Raw genomic sequence first — 19,650 nt, 5'->3', positions numbered from 1 at the left:
TATTTTTGTTGTTGTTGTTACTGACAACGAAGTTCTGTTATTTAAGAGCATTACTTGCCATTGGCAGGGATATGGCAATTTATTGCTGACCCTAAGTTGCAGAATGGGCCGTTATATGTACTCTGGTAAAGGTAGGCACATTGAAAACATTTCATTTTAAAAGTATGGACCATTAACCTAAGTAAGTATATAAACCTGAGGAGAAATCAATGCATCCACTTTGACCTCAGCAAACATCATTCTCACTGCAGCTATTCATATTCTGGCTGCCATCCTTCCCACATGTGTTCAGCAGTTTCCACACTCTAAGCCCATTATCAAACCCACAGATCCTGAACTCATCAGGGTTTTTACTGTCAAGATGCAAATCCACTTCCCAATTAGGGTTCTTCACCTGAAGTAGTACAGCCCACTCCTTGACCTACTTTTTACCTCTTTACTCTTATGCGTGTAATATAAGCAAAATGTAAGCGTGTGTGCTCAGTGCATACACAAACACAGCAGGAAATTAAAATGAAAAACTCAGAACACTTAGCTCATCATACAACAGAGGTAATACAGCAGTCATTTTCTACAAATTGTGCACATAATATACAGAAATGTTTGCCTTTATTTTTGTTTTTTTTCAAGAAAGTGGACAGTAATGTGGAAATAACCCCTTTATACAGTGACTGATCTCTGCATAATGATTCCAGCTCTTATTTTTAAAACATAAAGCAAAGAAATAGAGAAACATAGTTTTGAAAGTCAAATGGTACTATAAGGTTTACAGCAAAAACCGAAGTCCTTTTCCGTATTCCTCCGCGCTCCATGGTTTCCTTTCAGCATTTCTCCCTGTATTTGGTTCCACAGGCGTAAAGATTGTGTTTACACTGCCTCACCTTGATTTTCAACTGCTTACATTATTTCCCAGGGCTCTCCTGGTAAAGAATCTGTCTGCAATGCAGGAGGCCTGGGTTTGATCCCTGGGTCAGGAAGATCCCCCGCAGAAGAGAATGGCAATCCACTCCTGTATTCTTGCCTGGAGAATTCCATGGACAGAGGAGCCTGGTGGGCTACAGTCCAAGGGGTCACAAAGAGTCAGACACAACTGAATGAATAACACTTTCACCTTCATTTTTCAATTGTAGATATTATTTCTTGGCTTCTACTATAAAAGACTAGGAGTTATCTCCTTTATACTATACCTTCCCTCATCTACTCAATGATACTGTTTTTGGTTAATCAATATTGGGTGTTTGCATTCTGAAGACTATGCACATGCTCTTCTCTGAGACACACACAATGTATTATTGCATTTCTTGCATAACGAATGCTTTTAGTGAGGTAAGTAGCTGAATTGTTTTTCCATTTGCTTAGTTGTCTATGTTCTGAACAATAACTTATGCCAAACTCAAAGGCAATCTAAGATTCCTCTCAGTACAAATGTATTAGGAAACCCAGGACAGAGAGAAGATGGGGGAGTAAAAGGACATGAGCTCATCTCTTCTTAGGAAAACATCAAAATCACAACTAACTGCTGAAAAACCATCAACAGAAAATGCTCAAAGGTACCAATAAAAGATATCCCACAGTTCTAAAGGCGGATGCCACAGTGAGATGGTAGGAGAGGCACAGTTATGATAAAATCAAATCCCATATCCGATGAGTGGACGACCCACAAACTGGAAAATAATTGTACCACAAAAGCTCTCCCACAGGAATGAAAGTTCTGAACCCCACAATAGGCTTCCCAGCCTGGGAGTCCGGCAATGGGAGGAGGAGCCCCCAGAGAATCTAGCTTGATCGCAGGAATTTCAAGGGACTCAGGGAAACAAACTCCACTCTTGGAAGGCACACAAGGTCTTGTGCACACCAGGAACTAGGGAAAAAAAGCAGTGACCTCATAAGACACTGGGCCAGACCTACCTGCTAGTACTGGAGGGTCTCCTGCACAGGCAGGGGGTGGCTGCAGCTCACTGCAGACAAAGACACTGGTGGCAGCAGTTCTGTGGAATATTCACTAGCAGGAGCTCTCCTGAAAGTCGCTATTTTCTCACCAACACCTGGCTCCACCCAACTGCCTGTAGCTCCAGTGCTGGGATACCTCAGGCTAAACCACCAACAGGCTGGCAATACAGCTCTTCCCACAGCAGACAGGCTGCTAAAAGCCATCCTGAGCACATGCTGCTGCTGCTGCTGCTGCTAAGTCGCTTCAGTCGTGTCCGACTCTGTGTGATCCCATAGACGACAGCATAGCTGCCCACTAAACACACTCTTTGACAGAGCCTTGCCCACCAGAGGGACAAACCCAGTTCCAACCGCCAGAGGGCAGGAACCAGTCCCTCCCACCAGCAAGCCTGCACAAGTGTCTTAGACAGCCTCATCCACCAGGGGGCAGACAGCGGAAGTAAGAACTACAACCCTAGAGCCTGCAGAATGAAAACCGTAATCACAGAAAGTCAAATGAAGTGAGAGAGCAGAGGAATATCTTCAGGATGAAAGAACAAAATAAAGTCCTAGAAGAACAACTAAATGAAATGGAAACAGGCAATCTACCTGAAAAATAAATCAGAGACATGACAGTAAAGACAATTCAAAATCTCAGAAAAAGAATGGAGGCGCACACTGAGAAGTTACATGCGATGTTTAACAAAGACCTGGAAGAACTAAAGAACAGTGGTGAACAATACAGCAACTGAAAGTAAAAACAGAGGGAATCAATAGCAGAATAACGGAGGCAAAAGAATGGATAAGTAAGCTTGAAGGCAGAATGGTGAAAATCATGTAACAGGATAAAGAAATGAGGACAGTCTTAGAGAGCTCTGGGAGAACATTAAATGCAAGAACATTCACATTGCAGGGGTCCCAGAGGAGAACAGAGAGAGGAAAGGCTTAAGAAAATATTTCAAGAGATAATAGCTGAGAATTTTCCCATGGGAAAGGAAACAGTCACCTGAGTAGAGGAAGCACAGAGTCCCAGGCAGGATAAATCCAAGGAGGAACACACCAAGACACACAGTAATCAAAATGACAAAAATCAAAGGAAAAATGTAAGAGTAACAAGACAAAAGGAACAAATAACATACAAGGGAACCCCCATAATGTCATCAGCTGATGTATCAGCAGAAGCTCTGACTCAGTCTTGACAGAGAAATCAAGGTTTTACAGATAAGCAAAACTCAGACATTGCAGCACTAACACATCAGCTTTGCAACAAATGCTAAAGAAACTTCTCTAAGCAGAAAAGATCACAACTAGAAACAAGAATATTATGAATGGAAAAGCTCACTGGTAAAGGCAAACATATAGTAAAGGTAGGAAATAATCTACATATAAATACCCTGACAACCACCATGGTGCTGTCACCCACCTAGAGCCAGACATCCTAGGGTGTAAAGTCAAGTGGGCCTTAGGAAGCATTACTACAGCAAAGCTAGTGGAGGTGACGGAGTTCCAGCTGAGCTATTTCACATCCTAAAAGATGATGCTGTTAAAGTCCTGCACTCAATACGCCAGGAAATTTGGAAAACTCAGCAGTGGCCACAAGACTGGAAAAAGTGTTTTCATTCTAATCCCAAAGAAAGGCAATGCCAAAGAATGTTCAAACTACTGCACAATTGTGCTCATTTCACATGCTAGCAAGGTAATGCTCAAAATCCTTCAAGTCAGGCTTCAACAGTATGTGAACTGAGAATTTCTGAAATGTTCAAGCTGGGTTTAGAAAAGGCAGAGGAACCAGAGATCAAACTGCCAACATTCACTGGATCACAGAAAAAGCAAGAGAATTCCAGGAAAATATCTTCTACTGCTTCATTCCTAAAGCCTTTGACTCTGTGGATCACAACAAACTGTGGAAAATTCTTAAAAGAGATGGGAATACTAGACCACCTCATCTGCCTCCTGAGAAACCTGTATGCAGGTCAAGAAGCAACAGTTAGAACTGGACATGGAACAATGGACTGGTTCAAAATTGGGAAAGGAGAATGTCAAGGCTGTATATTGCCATCCTGCTTATTTAACTTCTATGCAGTGAAATGCCAGGCTGGATGAATCACAAGCTGGAATCAAGATTGCTGGGAGAAATAGTGATAACCTCCAATACACAGATGAAACCATCCTAACGGCAGAAAGAAAAGAGGAACTAAAGATAAAGGTGAAAAGGTGAAAGAGGACCCTCTTGATGAAGGTGAAACAGGACACTGAAGAAGTTGGCTTAAAACTCAACATTCAAAAACTAAGACCATGCATCTGGTTTCATCACTTCATGGCAAATGATGTGGAAAAAAAATGGAAACAATGACAGACTTTATTTTCTTGGGCTCCAAAATCACTGCAGATGGTGACTGCAGCCATGAAATTAAAAGGCGCTTGCTCCTTGGAAGAAAAGCTATGAAAGACCTAGAGAGCATATTAAAACATACAGACATCACTTTCCAGACAAAGGTCCATATAGGCAAAGCTATGGTTTTTCCAGTAGTCATGTACGGATGGGAGAGTTGGAATTTAAAGAAGGCTGAGCACTGAAGAACTGATGCTTTCAAATTGTGGTGCTGGAGAAGACTCTTGAGAGTACCTCGGGCTGCAAGGACATCAAACCAGTCAATCTTAAAGGAAATCAGTCCTGAATATTCATTGCAAGGACTGATGCTGAAGCTCCAATACTTTGGCTACCTCAGGCAAAGAGCCAACTCAGTGGAAAAGACCGTGATTCTGGGAAAGATTGAGGGCATGGGGATAAGGGTGAGACAGAGGATGAGATGGCTGAATGGTATCATCAACTCAATGGACATGAGTTTGAGCAGTCTCTGGGAGATAATGAAGGACAGAGAAGCCTGGTTGCTGCAGTCCATGGGGTCACAAAGAGTTGGACATGACTGAGCGACTGACTATCACAATATCAAAACTAGCAATTGTGAGAAGAGGAGGGAGGGTACAAATGCAGGATATCGGAAATGCATTTGAAATTAAAACTCCTACAACTTAAAACAATCTTATTTATGTATAGACTTCTATATTAAAAGGGTGGCTCCGATGGTAAAGAATCTGCCTGCAATGCAGGAGAGTCAGGTTTGATCCCTGGATTGGGAAAATCCCCTGGAGAAGGGGATGGCAACCCACTCCAGTATATTCTTGCCAGGAGAATTCCCAGGACAGAGGAGACTGGTAGGCTACAGTCCATGGGGTCCCAAAGAGTGGGACATGACTGAACCTCATGGTAATTGCAAGCCAAATATCTACAACGGATACACACACACACAAAAGTTAAAGGAACCCTAATACAACACTAAAGTTAGTAATCAAATCACAACAGAAAAAAAAGACCTACACAAGTAAATCGAAAACAATCAACAAAATGGCAGTAAGAACATAGATACCAAGCTTCCAGTTCAAGATGGCAGAGTAGAATCTGTGTGGTCATCTCCTGCTGTGAGAGCACCAAAATCACAATAAGCTATTGAACAATCGTCAACAGGAGGAGGCTGGAACCTACCCAAAGAAGATACCCCATTTCCAAAGACAAAGAAGAAGCCATAGCAAGACAATAGGAGGGGCACAATCATGATAAAATAAAATTCCATACTCACCCAGTGGGTGACCCATAAACTGGGTAACAATAATACCAAAGAAGCTTTCCTGCTGTTGCGAAGGTTCTAAACCCATGTCAGGCCTCCCAGCCTGGGGATCTGACAGACAGACTGGGAATCCCCAGGGAATCTGACCTTGAAGGCCAGTGGGATTTGATTACAAGACTTCCACAGGACTGGGGGAAACACAGCCTCCAGTCCTGGAGGGCACAAACAGAACCTTGGGTGCACCTGAGGAAAGGAGCAGTGACCCCACAGGAGACTGAGCCGAAACCACCTGCTGGTGTTCAAGAGTCTCCTCTGGAGGTGTGGGTTGGCAGCGGCTTACCAAGGGACGGGGCACTGGCTGCAGCACTCTGGAAAGGCCCCCCTTGGCATAAACTCTCTTGGAGGTCGCCATTAACCCCACCATAAAGCCCTTAGACCTGTGGGCTGGGTCACCTCAGGCCAAAAAACTACCAGGGAGGGAAATAAGAGAAAGAAGCAACAACAGAATAAAACAACATTAAAAGAGGCCCTGAAGGTCTATGAATAGGATGAGTATTTTTGGCAAGATGAGTGATCTGGGCGTGTATTTTCTATTTTGATTTTAAAGTGCACATTTTTTTCACATCATAGTGTCTCTATACTGATGGTATGAAGTGAAGTGAAGTGTTAGTTGCTCAATGGTATCCAACTCTTTTGTGACCCCATGGACTGCAGCCCGCCAGGCTCCTCCGTCCACAGAATTTTCCAGGCAAGAATACTGGAGTGGATTGCCATTTCCTTCTCCAGGGAATCTTCCCAACCCAGAGATTGAACCCACGTCTCCTGTGTCTCCTGCATTAACAGGTGGATTCTTTGCCACTGAGCCCTAATTATTAATTAATAATTATTAATAATACTGTGTTGCATATTTGGAAGTTGCTGAGGGAACAGGTTGTAAAAGTTCTCGTCCCAAGAAAAATTTCTGTAACTCTGTATGATGACAGATGTTATCTGGACTTATTGTGGTGATTATTTCACAATATGTACAAATATATACACATCATTATGTTTTATGTCAATTATACCTTGAGAATATAAAATAATAATTATAAAAGAAAAAAAAGAACATATATATTGAAAATTACTTTAAATGTTCCAACCAAAAGACACAGACTGACTGAGTGGATACAAAAACAAGACTCATACATATGTTGTCTATAAAAAACTCACTTACAATCTAGGGAAACATACAGGCTGAAACTAAGGATATGGAAAAAGGTAGTCAATGCAAATGGAAATCAAAAGAAAACTGGAGGAGCAATACTCAGACAAAATAGACTTTAAAGAAAGTTTAGAGAGACAAAGGACACAAATAATGATCAAGGATCAAGCCAAGAAGAAGATACAACAATTGTAAATATACATGTACCCAGTGCAACAGCACCTCAATATGTAAGGCAAACACTAACAGCCATAAAGAGACACCAACAGTAATACAATAGTAGTAGGTGACTTTAACACCTCACTTTCATCAATGGACAGATCATCCAGACAGAAAATCAATAAGGAAACACAGGCCTTAAAAGATACATTAGACCAGATGAACTTAATTGATATTTATACAGCATTCCATCCCAAAGCAGCAGGATACACATTTCAAGCGCACATGGAACATGTTCCACAACTGACCACAAGCTGGACCATAAAATAAGTGCTGGTAAATTTAAGGAAACTGAGATCGTATGAATCATGTTTTCCCACTATAATGCTACAAAATAAATCAACTACAAGAAGAAGACTGTAAAAAACACAAGCACAAACACAAGGAGGCTAAATAATATGCTACTAAACAACCAATGGATCACTGAAGAAATTGAAGAAGAAATAACAAAAAAATCCCTAGAGACAAATGAAAACAAAAGCATGATGATCCAAAACCTATGGGACACACAGCAAAAGCAGTTCTAAGAGGGAAGTTTATAGCAACACAAGATTACCTCATGAAACAAGAAAACTCTCAAATAAACAACCTAACCTTATTACCTAAAGCAACTAGAGAAAGAACAAACAAAACCCAAAGTTAGAAGCAAAGAAATCATAAAGATCACAGCAAAAATAGAGACAAAGAAAACAATAGAAAAAAAAAGCAATGAAACTAAAATTGATTCTTTGAAAAGATAAATGAAATAGATAAACCTTTTAGCCAGACTCACCAAGAAAAAAAGGGAGAGGGTGCAAATCAATAAAATTAGAAATGAAAAAGGGAGAAGTTACAATGGACAACACTGAAATGCAAACGACCATAAGAAACTACTGAAAGCAACTATGTGCCAATAATATAGACAACTTAGAAGAAATGGACAAATTCTTAGAAAGGTACGATCTTCTAAGACTGAACCAGGAAGAAATAGAAAATACGAACATCAATCACAAGTACTAAACTGAAACTGTGATTTAAAAAAAAAAAACAAACTTAAACAAAAGTCCAGGACCGGATGGCTTCACAGGCATATTCTATTAAACATTTAGAGAAGATGTAACACCTATCTTCTGAAACTATTCCAAAAAACTGCAGAGGAAGGAACATTTCCAAACCCATTCTATAAGGTCACTATCACCCTGATAAAACCAGGACAAAGATACCACAAAAAAAGAAAATGACAGGTCAATATCACTGATGAACAGAGACACATAAACAGACACGGTGTATGATTAAAGGGATCATACACCATGATCAAGTGGGATTTATCCCATGGATGCAAGGATATTTCAATATCTGCAAATCAATCAGTGTGATACACTACACTAACAAACTGAAAAATAAAAACCATATGATCATTTCAATAGACACAGAAAAAAGCTTTTGACAAAATTCATCACCCACTTACAATAAAAACTCTCTAGAAAGCACCTTAACATGTTGTTCAGTCACTAACACCTCAACATAAGCCATATATGACAAACCTACAGCTGATATCACACTCAATGGTGAAAAGCTAAAAGCATTTCCTCTAAGATCAAGAACAAGGCATGGATGCCCACTCTTACACTTTATTCAACATAGTTTTGGAAGTCTTAACCAGAGCGGAGAAGAAAAAGAAATAAAAGGAATGTAATTTGGAAAAGGAGTAAAACTGTCACTATTTGCAGATGATGTGATACTATACATATAAAATCCAAAGATGCTACCAGAAAACTACTAGAACTCATCAATGAATTTGGTAAAGTTGCAAGATAAAAAATTAATTCATGGAAATCTCTTGCATTTCTATATGACAATGAAAGATCAGAAAGAGAAATTATGCAAACAATCCTATTTACCATTGCAACAATAATAATAAAATTTCTATGAATAAAAACCTACCTAAGGAGACAAAAGACATGTACTCTGAGAACTGTAAGGCGCTGATGAAAGAAATTGAAGATGACACAAATAGATGGACAGATATACCCTGTTCCTAGATTAGAAGAATCAATATTATCAAAATGACTATACCACCCAAGGCAATCTACAGATTCAATGCAAGTCCTTTCAAATTACCAACAGCATTCTTCCAGAACTAGAACAAAAAAACTTTAAATTTGTATGGAGACACAAAAGATCTAGAATAATCAAAGCAATCTTGAGAAAGAAAAATGGAAGCTGGAGGAGTCAGGTACCTTGACATCAGACTATACTACAAAGCTACAGTCATCAAAAAACAGTATCATAGTGACAGAAATATAGATGAACGGAACAGGACAGCAAGTGCAGAAATAACCCACTCACCTATGGCCAATCTATGACAAAGGAGGCAAGAATACACAATGGAGAAACGACAGTCTCTTCAATAAATGGTGATGGAAAAACCAGACAGCTACATGAAAAATTAGACATTCTTTAACACCATACACAAAAATAAACTTAAAATGGATTAAAGATCTAAATGTAAGATGGGACAGTATAAACTCTTAGAGGAAAACATAGGCATAACACTCTGAGATAAATTGCAACAATATCTTATTTGATCCATTTACTAGAGTAATAGAAATAGTAACAAAAATAAACAAATGAGACCTAATTAACCTCAAAAGATTTTGCACAGCAAAAGAAATCATAAACAAAATGAAAAGACAACCCACAGAATGGGAGAAAATATTTGCAAAGGATGTTAACTGACCAGGGATTCATCTCCAAAATTTACAAAGGGTTCATGAAGCTTAATATCAAAAAGCCAAACAACCAGTCAAAAAATGAGCAGAAGATCTAAATACACATTTCTCCAAAGACATACAGATGGCCATGAGGCATATAAAAAGATGCTCAACATTGCTAATTATTAGAGAAATGCAAATCAAAACTGCAGTGAGATATCACCTCAGATTGGTCAGAATGTCCATCATCAAAAAGTCTATAAATAATAAATGCTAGAGAGGGTGTGGAGAAAAAGGAACCCTCCTACAGATGGGAGTATGAACTGGCACAGCCTCTAATGGAGAACAGTACGGAGATTCTTTAAAAAACGAAAAACAGAACTATCATATGACTCAGCAATTCCATTCCTAGGCATATCTCTGGAGAGAACCATGGTTTGAACGGATATGCACCCCATTTTTCATTGCAGCACTGTTTACAATAGCCAGGACATGGAAGCAACCTAAATGTCCATGGACAGACGGATGGATAAAGTGGATGTGGTGTGTGTGTGTGTATACATATATAATGGAATATTACTCAACAATTCCATACATATAATGGAATATTACTCAACCATTCCATACATATAATGGAATATTACTCAACCATTAAAAAGAATGAAATAATGCCATGAAGCAACATGGATGGGCCTGGAGATTGTCACACTAGGTGAAATCAGACAGAGAAAGACAAGTATCATTTGATATCACTTATAAGCAGAATCTTAAAAAAATGATACAAATGGTTATTTGAGCTTATTTACAAAACAGAACCAGAATCATAGACTTAGAGAACTAACTTACGGTTACCAGGGTAGGTAGGGTGTGGGGAAGGTTCAGGGAAAGAGTAAATTGGGAGTTTGGGACTGACAAGGATCTACTGTATAGCACAGGGATCTCTGTTCAATATTCTGCAATAACCTAAACGGGAAAAGAATTTCAGAAAGAATAGATACATGTATTTGTATAACTGAACCACTTTGCCATACACCTGAAAATAAGCAACACTGTTAATCAACTGTACTCCAATATAAAATAAAAAAAAATTTAAAGTAGCATATCCTTCAAAGATAAAAAGTCCTAGTGAAATATAGATTTAAAATATTTTTAAAATATTAGGAAATCTCTCATTTCCATGTTTTCTGGAAACCTCCCACGTGGAGCCCTTCAAACTCCAGTCCACCCTGAGCTGGCCTGGCTGCTGCAGAAAGACCTTGTCTTTCTACACACCTACCATCTCCTCCCCTATCATCACAGGCAATGCCTGGTCTCTTTCCTGTGTGAGATTCTGTTTCCCAGTCCCATCTTCTTTCTTGAGTTTGATTTACACTCCCATTTTGGAGGGAGCAATTCTTGAACAGCTTCCTGAGAAAAGGTGCCAGGGAGGTAAATGTTCTGGGGTTCTGCGTAACTGAAAAAGTCTTACTCCACCTTCACACTTGAGACTGGGTGTCGGCCTCCCAGTTTCCAGTGTTGCTTTTGAAGCGTATACCATTGTTGTGATTCCTAATCATTTGTAACCTGTTTCTCCCTCTCTGAAAGCCTGGCAGATATCCTCCTCCTCCTCTGTTTTGAAATTTCTGTAGGTCTTTTATTGTTCTAGGTACCTAGTAGAATTTTCCAATCAGGAAACTGTCATGTCCTTTGCCTTGAGGACATAGCTTTTCATAATTTCTCCATTTTATCTATGTTCCTAATTCTTTCCATCTAGTGACTTAACTATTCTACTTTTTTGAAGATTTTTTTCTACTTTGTCTTCTAATCATCCCACTGAAGGATTTTAAAAATTTCTGCCATTTTTTTAAATTAAATTTTGTTTGGAATGTTCTCTTTTAAAATGGCATCCTATTTTAATTTATGGCTCCCCATCTTCTTATCTGGTCCCATCACTTCATGGCAAATAGATGGGGAAACAGTGGAAACAGTGACAGACTATTTTGGGGGCTCCAAAATCACTGCAGATGGTGACTGCAGCCATGAAATAAAAAGATGCTTACTCCTTGGAAGAAAAGTTATGACCAACCTAGACAGCATATTAAAAAACAGAGACATTACTTTGCTGACAAAGGTCCATCCAGTCAAGGCTATGGTTTTTCCAATAGTCATGTACGGATGTGAGAGTTGGATTATAAAGAAAGCTGAGCGCTTAAAAATTGATGTTTTTGAACTGTGGTATTGGAGAAGACTCTTGAGAGTCCCTTGGACTGCAAGGAGATCCAACCAGTCCATCCTAAAGGAAATCAGTCCTGAATGTTCAAGCTGAAAATCCAAAACTTTGGCCACCTGATGCGAAGAACTGACTCATTGGAAAAGACCCTGATGCTGGGAAAGACTGAAGGCGGGAGGAGAAGGGGACAACAGAGGATGAGATGGTTGGATGGCATCACTGACTCAATGGACATGAGTTTGGGTAAACTCCAGGAGTTGGTGATGGACAGGGAGGCCTGGCATGCTGCAGTCCATGGGGTTGCAGAGAGGTGGACACGACTGAGTGACTGAACTGAACTGATCTTCTCTGAGAGTATTAGTGAATGTTTTATAGTTTTTCCCTGCTCTAAGCAATGCCTTTATTTCTCCAAGTTCCTTTCCATTTGCTTTTTGTGTGTCTTTCATGTTAGAGATGTTCTTTAAATGTCCAGCGATCCTTGGATATCCACTCATATTTAAGAGGGTCCCCAAAAAGCCTACTGGAAGACCCATAAGTGGCAGTAAACTGCACTGTGGGGTGATCAGGTGGGGACCCAGAGTTTTGCAGGAAAGCACCCAAACATTAGTAACTGAAGGTGTCTATTCTTGGGCCTTTTTGTTTCCTCAGAGAGGAATATTCTAATCTCTGGCTAGTGGGTGGGAGAGGGTAAATTCTAAGCCTGATCGCTAAGAACTGCAAGACCTTCTCAGGCCCAATGATTAGTGGCCCTGTGTTCCATAAGGCACCCCTAACACCCACTTTCTGCCGTGGCTAGTGTCCCCAGTTCCAGCTTTTCTCTGGTCCACAATTTCTTTCCAGTAAGCCTCCCACCTTCTGTGGAGGCGAGGGAGGAATGGTAATCTGGTGGCATGGGCTGGAGAACAGATTTGGAGTCTAATTTCTCCCATGACACAACTCCGAACAATCCTCTCTTCTTTTTCAGCCATACTCCTGCCATCTGAGATATCCAGTGTTTCATTCCTTAGCCTTTGAAGGGGCCTACAATACAAATCCTCACAGACACTAGGCAGAGTAGGGAACACAGGACCCTTATCAGTGTATTGTGAGAACCCACCAGGCTATGAGGCTATGCTGTGGCAATGAACCACCCCAAACCCCCAAGGTTTAAAGCAACAAACACTGAGTCCTCTCTCACACTACATGTTTGCGGGGGCAGCAGGGAGCCCTGCTCATCAGTCACCCAGGTGGACAGAGGCTCTATCATCCTGTGACACCAGCACTTCTGCCTGAGGCTTCGGCAGAAGACGGTGCTCTGAGCTGCTCCCACGTAGAAGCAGCATCACGCTGCAGTGTGCCCATGCCACTGCCGCGTCTCACTCTGAGGGGATCAGGAGGAGCAGGACAGTCCTCTCAGGGCTAGAACGCAGAGAACAACCGGCAATACAGGGTTGGGGGCACAAATGTCTACCACAGCCAACCACCACTTTGGTGTTCCAAAATTTTGTTCTCACCTGCTGCCATTTCCTGTCTCCTGGCACTTATGGGTTTACATATTTTTACTATTTTTACTGTCACTTAAGCGTAGCTTAAAGAGCAAGTAGAGATAAACACCAATTCAAGCCACACAACACACTATTCCAAGTAGCCAAAACGCTCCCATTTATGATGTGTGCTTGCTCCTATCCATGTCTCTGATTCTACCACGACTCTGTTCTTTACTCAGAGTGAATCTCCTGCCTAAAGAGAGAAGGGCTCAGCTCGGTGCTCTGTGATGACCTACAACGGTGGGTTGGAAAGATGGGAGGGAGGCTTAAGAGGAAGGGATATAGCTATACGTATAGCTGATTCCGGAGAAGGCAATGGCACCCCACTCCAGTACTCTTGCCTGGAAAATCCCAGGGATGGGGGAGCCTGGTGGGCTGCTGCCATCTCTGGGGTGGCACAGAGTCGGACACGACTGAAGTGACTTAGCAGCAGTAGCATAACTGATTCACTTCGTTGTAAAGCAGAAACTAACACAACATTGTAAAGCAATTATACTGTAATTTAAAATAATTTTTTTTTTTAAAAGAGAGAGATGGGTAGACTGTGGGACTTTCAGAACTAGTCATTCATTAACAATATTTTCAAGAAGGGGACTGGAAGGTAGTTCTCAAACATATACCTGGAAAAGAGACTTTACTAGAAGCAAAGCATTTATAAAGTACTTTTTTTTCAGAATTTCCACTCACTGCTGAGCATCTAGTCTGTATTCAGTAAGTCCTTGCTAATGAGCAGTTCTATTTTTGCATTTTGTAGGATTCAGTAGCAAGCAGATGTCAGTTTCCTCCAAGTAAGAGAAAAATGCTAAAGTTCCGAGAGAATTAAAAGTAGTGTGAAGAACAAATTTAGCTATCAGCAGGTATCTCTGGCAGGTAGTAGTACAGGTGGTTTTTATTTCTGTCTATTTGCATCACTATGGTTTCTGATGATGCTATTTTGAAAATGCACTGCTTCTGTAACAAGAATTCCAGCGCCCCTTCCCCAGGCCTGTTGACCATAACCAGAGTGGGAGAGACCATTCCAGGAAACCACACCCATGTTAATATGAGATTTAGCTAGGTCTCTAATCCATAGGGGCTTACATGGAAAAACTACACACATGATACTTGTCTTTTACATCAGTGGTTGTTTTTTTTTTTTAACATACTCAAGAATCATAGGGAAAATTTATAGAACAAAACAAAGCAAGGAAAACAAACCCAAAGAACAGGTCACTGGACCCCACCTAAGGTATTCTGGTTTGGAAAGAAAAGGTAGTAATGCCATTTTTAACAAGTACCTTCCAGAAAGACTTCAGACCACAGTGCTTCTAATAGTGTTTTTCCATTTTCTACAACAGTATACATGAAATGAACACTCAGTAAATATTTTTTGATGCTGAGGTGGAAACTAACAGAATGTATACACTTGTATTTTCCCCCATAATATCATCAAAGAGGTAGCAAATGAAGGGCTTTCCTATGGCATGACAGATGAAATGCAACGCACAAATTCAGACGGTTTAAAGACAACCGGTGGATTACTTTAAGGTACAGGGTTTTGGGTTTGCTTTGTATTAACTATTAATAACTCAGAAAGCCCTATTCACCAATTTATTAGTGTTAAGTTGAATTTCTGACGAGATGGGATTCTAAAGCATCACCAACTATTCTAAAATCAATTCTACCTTCTGAATGAAACAACTTGTAAGAGGGTTGTTTTATTAGTTCAAATGGATAAAAGCAAGCCCCCAGCCCTAGTGGAGGCTGTGTGGTGGGTTCATCATCAGGTTGCAGGGACCAGGTGGTGAAGCAGGTCGTTTCATGGAGCTGGTACAGGTGAGAAAGCTGAAGGAAGAGGCCAGCATCTGTACCAAATGCTCCTGTGGCTTTTTTCCAACAGCTTTCCAAGTTTCTAAAAGGATTTAGAACCTGGTTTCCTGCCAGCTCCCTACTTTTAAAAGCCTGCTCCATTTCTACTACATTTGCAAAAATGCTAGCTGCACTCCATCCCTCCAAGCCAGGAGAAACCTGTTAGAGACTGGAGGTCACTCAGAATCCTGCATAGGAGCACACCTATTTTAAACTGTTTGAATGTGAAGCATGGACTACAGAGGGGAGATATCAAGGAGGCTGAACTCACCCAATGCCGCCCCCTGGCTGGGGAGGATGCAGATCCTTTTCCAGCCTGTTCCAACCCTGCCTTAAAAGTGATTGAATCAGCTAACAGCCGTTGTTGAAATTTCACTTTAGTGTTAGTTGCTCAGTCGAGTCCGCCTCTTTGCAACCCTATGGAGTCCTATGTCCATGGAATTCTCCAGGCAAGAACACCAGAGTGGGGATATTCCTGATCTGGGAATCAAACCTGGGTCTCATGCATGGCAGGCACATTCTTTACCATCTGAGCCACCAGGGAAGCCCATGATTTAAAGGTGCCTGTGATTTAATCAGTTAACAGCCCATGCTGACTGTTACTAAAAGAGGAGGCAAATGACATCTCTGACCTGCACAGCCTTTTACCTATAAGTGAAATGAACAAACAGCTTCCAATAATGGTTTCTCACTTCAAAAGGTATACTCAGAAATAGATAGGTGCAATCATAAAATGCAGAATTAAATGAAACCAAATTTAACCTCTTGACCCTTCTTTTACTCCAAGCTCCCATTTTAAATGAAAGTGCTTAAAAATTATTCAAGAGAATGGAAAAGTGAGAGTTGGAGGAGAAAGAGAATCTTTAGAGTCAGGTAGTGGGGGCAAAGGTTAGCCTTCTTGATTTATTTCTGAGTAGACTGTGACACCCAAGCTTGCCGAGTTATCAAATTTCTTGGATATTTCAAAAATGGAAAGTGAAAGGCCGACGAGGCAGCAACAGCTTTCTGTAGCTCTTCACAAGAAAGTATACTTCCGTTCAAAAGCATGTCTTTGTGAGGTGAGAAGCTCCCTCTCTGGTACCACCAGAAATGAAAATTAAGCCCTTCTTGTAAGTCACAGAGAAGGGGAAAAAAAAAAAGGCAAACAAACTGTAAACACCCCTTGGCTAGAAAGGGCCTGGAAGAATTTCCTTGATTTCCTCTAAAAAGGCCACTATTCATCTTAAACCTATAAGGGGTTGATTTAAGACAGTGGTTTTCAAATTGTGGTCCTGGCACCAGCAGCCATCAGTATCACCTAGGAACTTATAAGTGACGACGCTGAACTTAACATGAGCCCTGAGATCCCAGAAAACAGCAAAGGTTAAAGACCCCCCAATCCTCCCATTTCGTTTGTGAATATGACTTATGCAAAGAACCTCTTTCCCATAGGACTTGAGTAACTCACAGGTGCCCCTTTGTTTACCTATGACAAGGCCAGACACAGACCCCTCAAATTCCCATTCTTTGCCTGAGAAATGATTAGCTGAGCTGATTAGTCAAAACGGAATGCTTATTAACCAACCTTTGATTAAGCTTCTCACCTTCTTCCAGGTACCTGGACTTTCGCCAGTTTACCGCCCCTCCTCAGCAGCCCCTCCTAGGAAAAGGCTGTTCTCAGATTAAAACACTATCAAGGGCAGTACGTTCAAGCCATGCTTCATCCCACTTCTTCACATCTTGTCCCTTCAGGCCTTGCTTACTCCTACCTACGAAAGAATCCCCTTTTGCCTAACCCTAGAGACCCTTGGAGATCCCACAGTTCTACTCCAAGAGTTCCTGTTACAACAGTAACTTTCCAATGAAGTCTCTCCTTCCTCAATCCAGACTTGTTTTTTTATTTAACGTTAAAAAATACAAATTCGCAGGCCCTGACCCAAGTCTAAGTGTGAAACTAGGGGATGGAAAGAGGTGCGTCTAGAAACCAGGTTCTGAACACGTGCTCCAGTGACAGTTAGAGAACCACTGATTTATCGCAATCTCTCAACACTTAACTCCTTCCCACCTAGTTTTCGCTCACCGGCTGTTAAGCGCAAGCTGTTTCTGAGCATGCCCAGAGATCATTTCTGTCATCAAGTCATTTCTAATGACAAATGACGCCACCCAGGGCCCGTCTCCCCTCCTGGCCGCTCGTGGAGCTGAGCGAGCCCAAACCCGCACACACTTACATCGCCATCCACCGGCCTCTGGTCGTCACAATCCCTGGTGGGACTAATGTCCTGGCGCATGACCCAGATGGGCTCTTTGGGCTCGTCGGGGGTGTAAGGCGAACGGATGGTCCTGGTTTTCACCTCCTCGATGGCCTCCTTGATGTCCTTGATGGCCAGGGAGATAGCATCCCTCTTCTCCTTGCTGTACCGCTGCACCGCCTCGCCGCCGGCGGCCCGCTGCGGCCCCGCCGGCGCTTGCAGCCCGGGGCTGTCGGGGCGGCCCCCGCCCGGGGTGGGGGCGCGCTCCAGGTCCTGCTCGGCCTCGGGCATGTCCTCGGCCGCCTTGTCGAGGCTTTGCGAACTCATGCTCTGCTTGACCTCGGCCACGATCTGGTCGATGTCCTCCTCCTGCTCGTAGCTGTCCATGCGGGGGTAGGGCGCGAACTCGGCCTCCTTCTCCGGGCTGTCGGACTCCCCGTCGGAGCGCTCGTCATAGTGGTGCAGCCGCGCGCCCAGAGCCTCCTGGCGGTAGGCGGCCGCCTCGTCGCGCTCCTGCTCGTACAGCCGCAGACCGTCGCGCGCGTCCAGCTCGGGCGCGTCCCCAATCTCCTCGTACACGTGCTCCTGGAGGCCCCCGTAGTCGGCGTAGGGCTCGGCGTAGGGCTCGTCCTCGCCGCGGTGGAAAAGCCGGTGCGTGTAGACATAGCCCGAGTAGGCCGCGTTCATGGCCTCCTCGTGCTCCAGCGAGTGGAAGTGCAGGTGGTTGGGCAGCGCGCGGCGGTGCGTGGCCTCGGCGTGCTCAGCCTCTGCCTGCTCCGTGTACTCCTCCGCCTCGGGCCGGTACTGCACAGCGTACGCGCTCTCGTCGTCGGGGTCCTGAGTGCGCTCGGCGTCGTAGCCGTCGCGGGCCGCGGCGATCACGTCGCCCTCGGCCGTGTCCGTGTGGTTGTGGAAGCCGCTCTCTGTGCTAGCCGAGCGCGCCAGGCACTCCCCATGCTCATCTTCTTCCTGCTGCTGCTGCTGCTGCCCAGGCTGGGCGCGAGGGTCCTCGACGGCGCGGCGGCGCCGGGGGCGACCCGCATAGTGCTGCTGCTGCTGCTGCTCCTCCTCCACTTCGGGGTGCTCCAGGTCGGCCTCCACCGACTCGTTCACCTCCCCGCCTGCCGCCTCGTCCGTCACCTCCACCTCCGCTGCCCCCTCCAAGTGGTTCATGGTGGGCGTCGGGGACGGCTGGGAGAGAGGCTGGGCCAGCTCACTGCGCTCTCATTTTGCTCCACCCGGCTGGAAAAACAAGAAGGGGGAGGGGCTATTACGTGGTTCAGACTGTAGGGAGAAGCCGAGTACCAAGATAATCATAAAAACAGCTGTTATTGATCTCGTCTGAATCGCGGTCAATTAAAAAGTGATTGCAAATTTAAGCTCAAACTGACAGCACATAGTTCATCATCTTCGTAGCACGTGTCGTAATTTGTAATTACATGTCTCCTTGTTTCATTGCTTACTGGCTTTCTCTCTTCCCCACCCCTAAGACCGACAGCCTTCTGAGCCTTTAAGTTCCCCACCGTGCTTACTATTCAGGTTCTGTTTCTGATGCATATGAATAGAGAGTACTACCACATTGAATGAGCCAATTGACACATTTTCCATCTGCTAAGAGATAAATCTCTCTAAATTAAACTAGGATCCTAGACACTTTAGAAACGATTTTAAAAATAAATTTCAAGGGAAAAAAGGACTTTCCTGGTGATCCTGTGGTTAGGACTCCGAGCTTTCACTGCAGGGGGAAAGGGTTCAATCCTTGGTGGGGGATCTAGGATCCTGCATGCTGCGGGGCCAGGGAGGAGGAGGAAAAAAAGCCTTGGGATGTTTTGAATCCACTGCTGTCTGTACAATTATGCAGCCATTCTGAGGGAGGCTTCAGCCATCAATGGGTTCTCATCCTGGCATTACTGGCTGTGTCACCTACCCTTAAGTGGTTTAATTTTCTGAACCTCCACCATGAGACTGGACTCATTTCCTGCAGCAGGATGTTAACAGCTATTACGCAGAGTAAAAAGGCTCCCTGCTCAAGTAAGTTTGGGAGATGCTGACTTAAGTTGACTTTCCTTGTGAATATGCAAGCGGAGGAAGATACAGGATGCAGGGGTTACCCAACTTGTCTGACTGGGAAACACCTTTTCCCTAGAGGCCAGCCTTCCGACAACTGCACT

At 43.0% G+C, this 19,650-nt stretch overlaps 1 protein-coding gene across 2 annotated transcripts in view; it reads right to left on the bottom strand.

Moving 5' to 3' along the window:
- APBA1 (amyloid beta (A4) precursor protein-binding, family A, member 1) overlaps positions 1 to 19,650 on the bottom strand; it is a 256,563-nt gene that overhangs the window by 69,476 nt on the left and 167,437 nt on the right. For both annotated transcript variants that reach the window (XM_010860646.1, XM_010860647.1), the window contains exon 2: positions 17,459 to 18,721. In XM_010860646.1, coding sequence (XP_010858948.1) covers positions 17,459 to 18,652 — 1,194 coding nt within the window. In that variant the 5' untranslated portion in view covers positions 18,653 to 18,721. The remainder of the gene's footprint in view (positions 1 to 17,458; positions 18,722 to 19,650) is intronic.

The sequence above is a fragment of the Bison bison genome, unplaced genomic scaffold, assembly GCF_000754665.1.
Source record: "Bison bison bison isolate TAMUID 2011002044 unplaced genomic scaffold, Bison_UMD1.0 scf7180017864469, whole genome shotgun sequence".
Lineage (NCBI taxonomy): Eukaryota > Metazoa > Chordata > Mammalia > Artiodactyla > Bovidae > Bison > Bison bison.
Note: the sequence above shows the minus strand (reverse complement) of the source record. Positions and strands in the feature narration are given on the sequence as shown.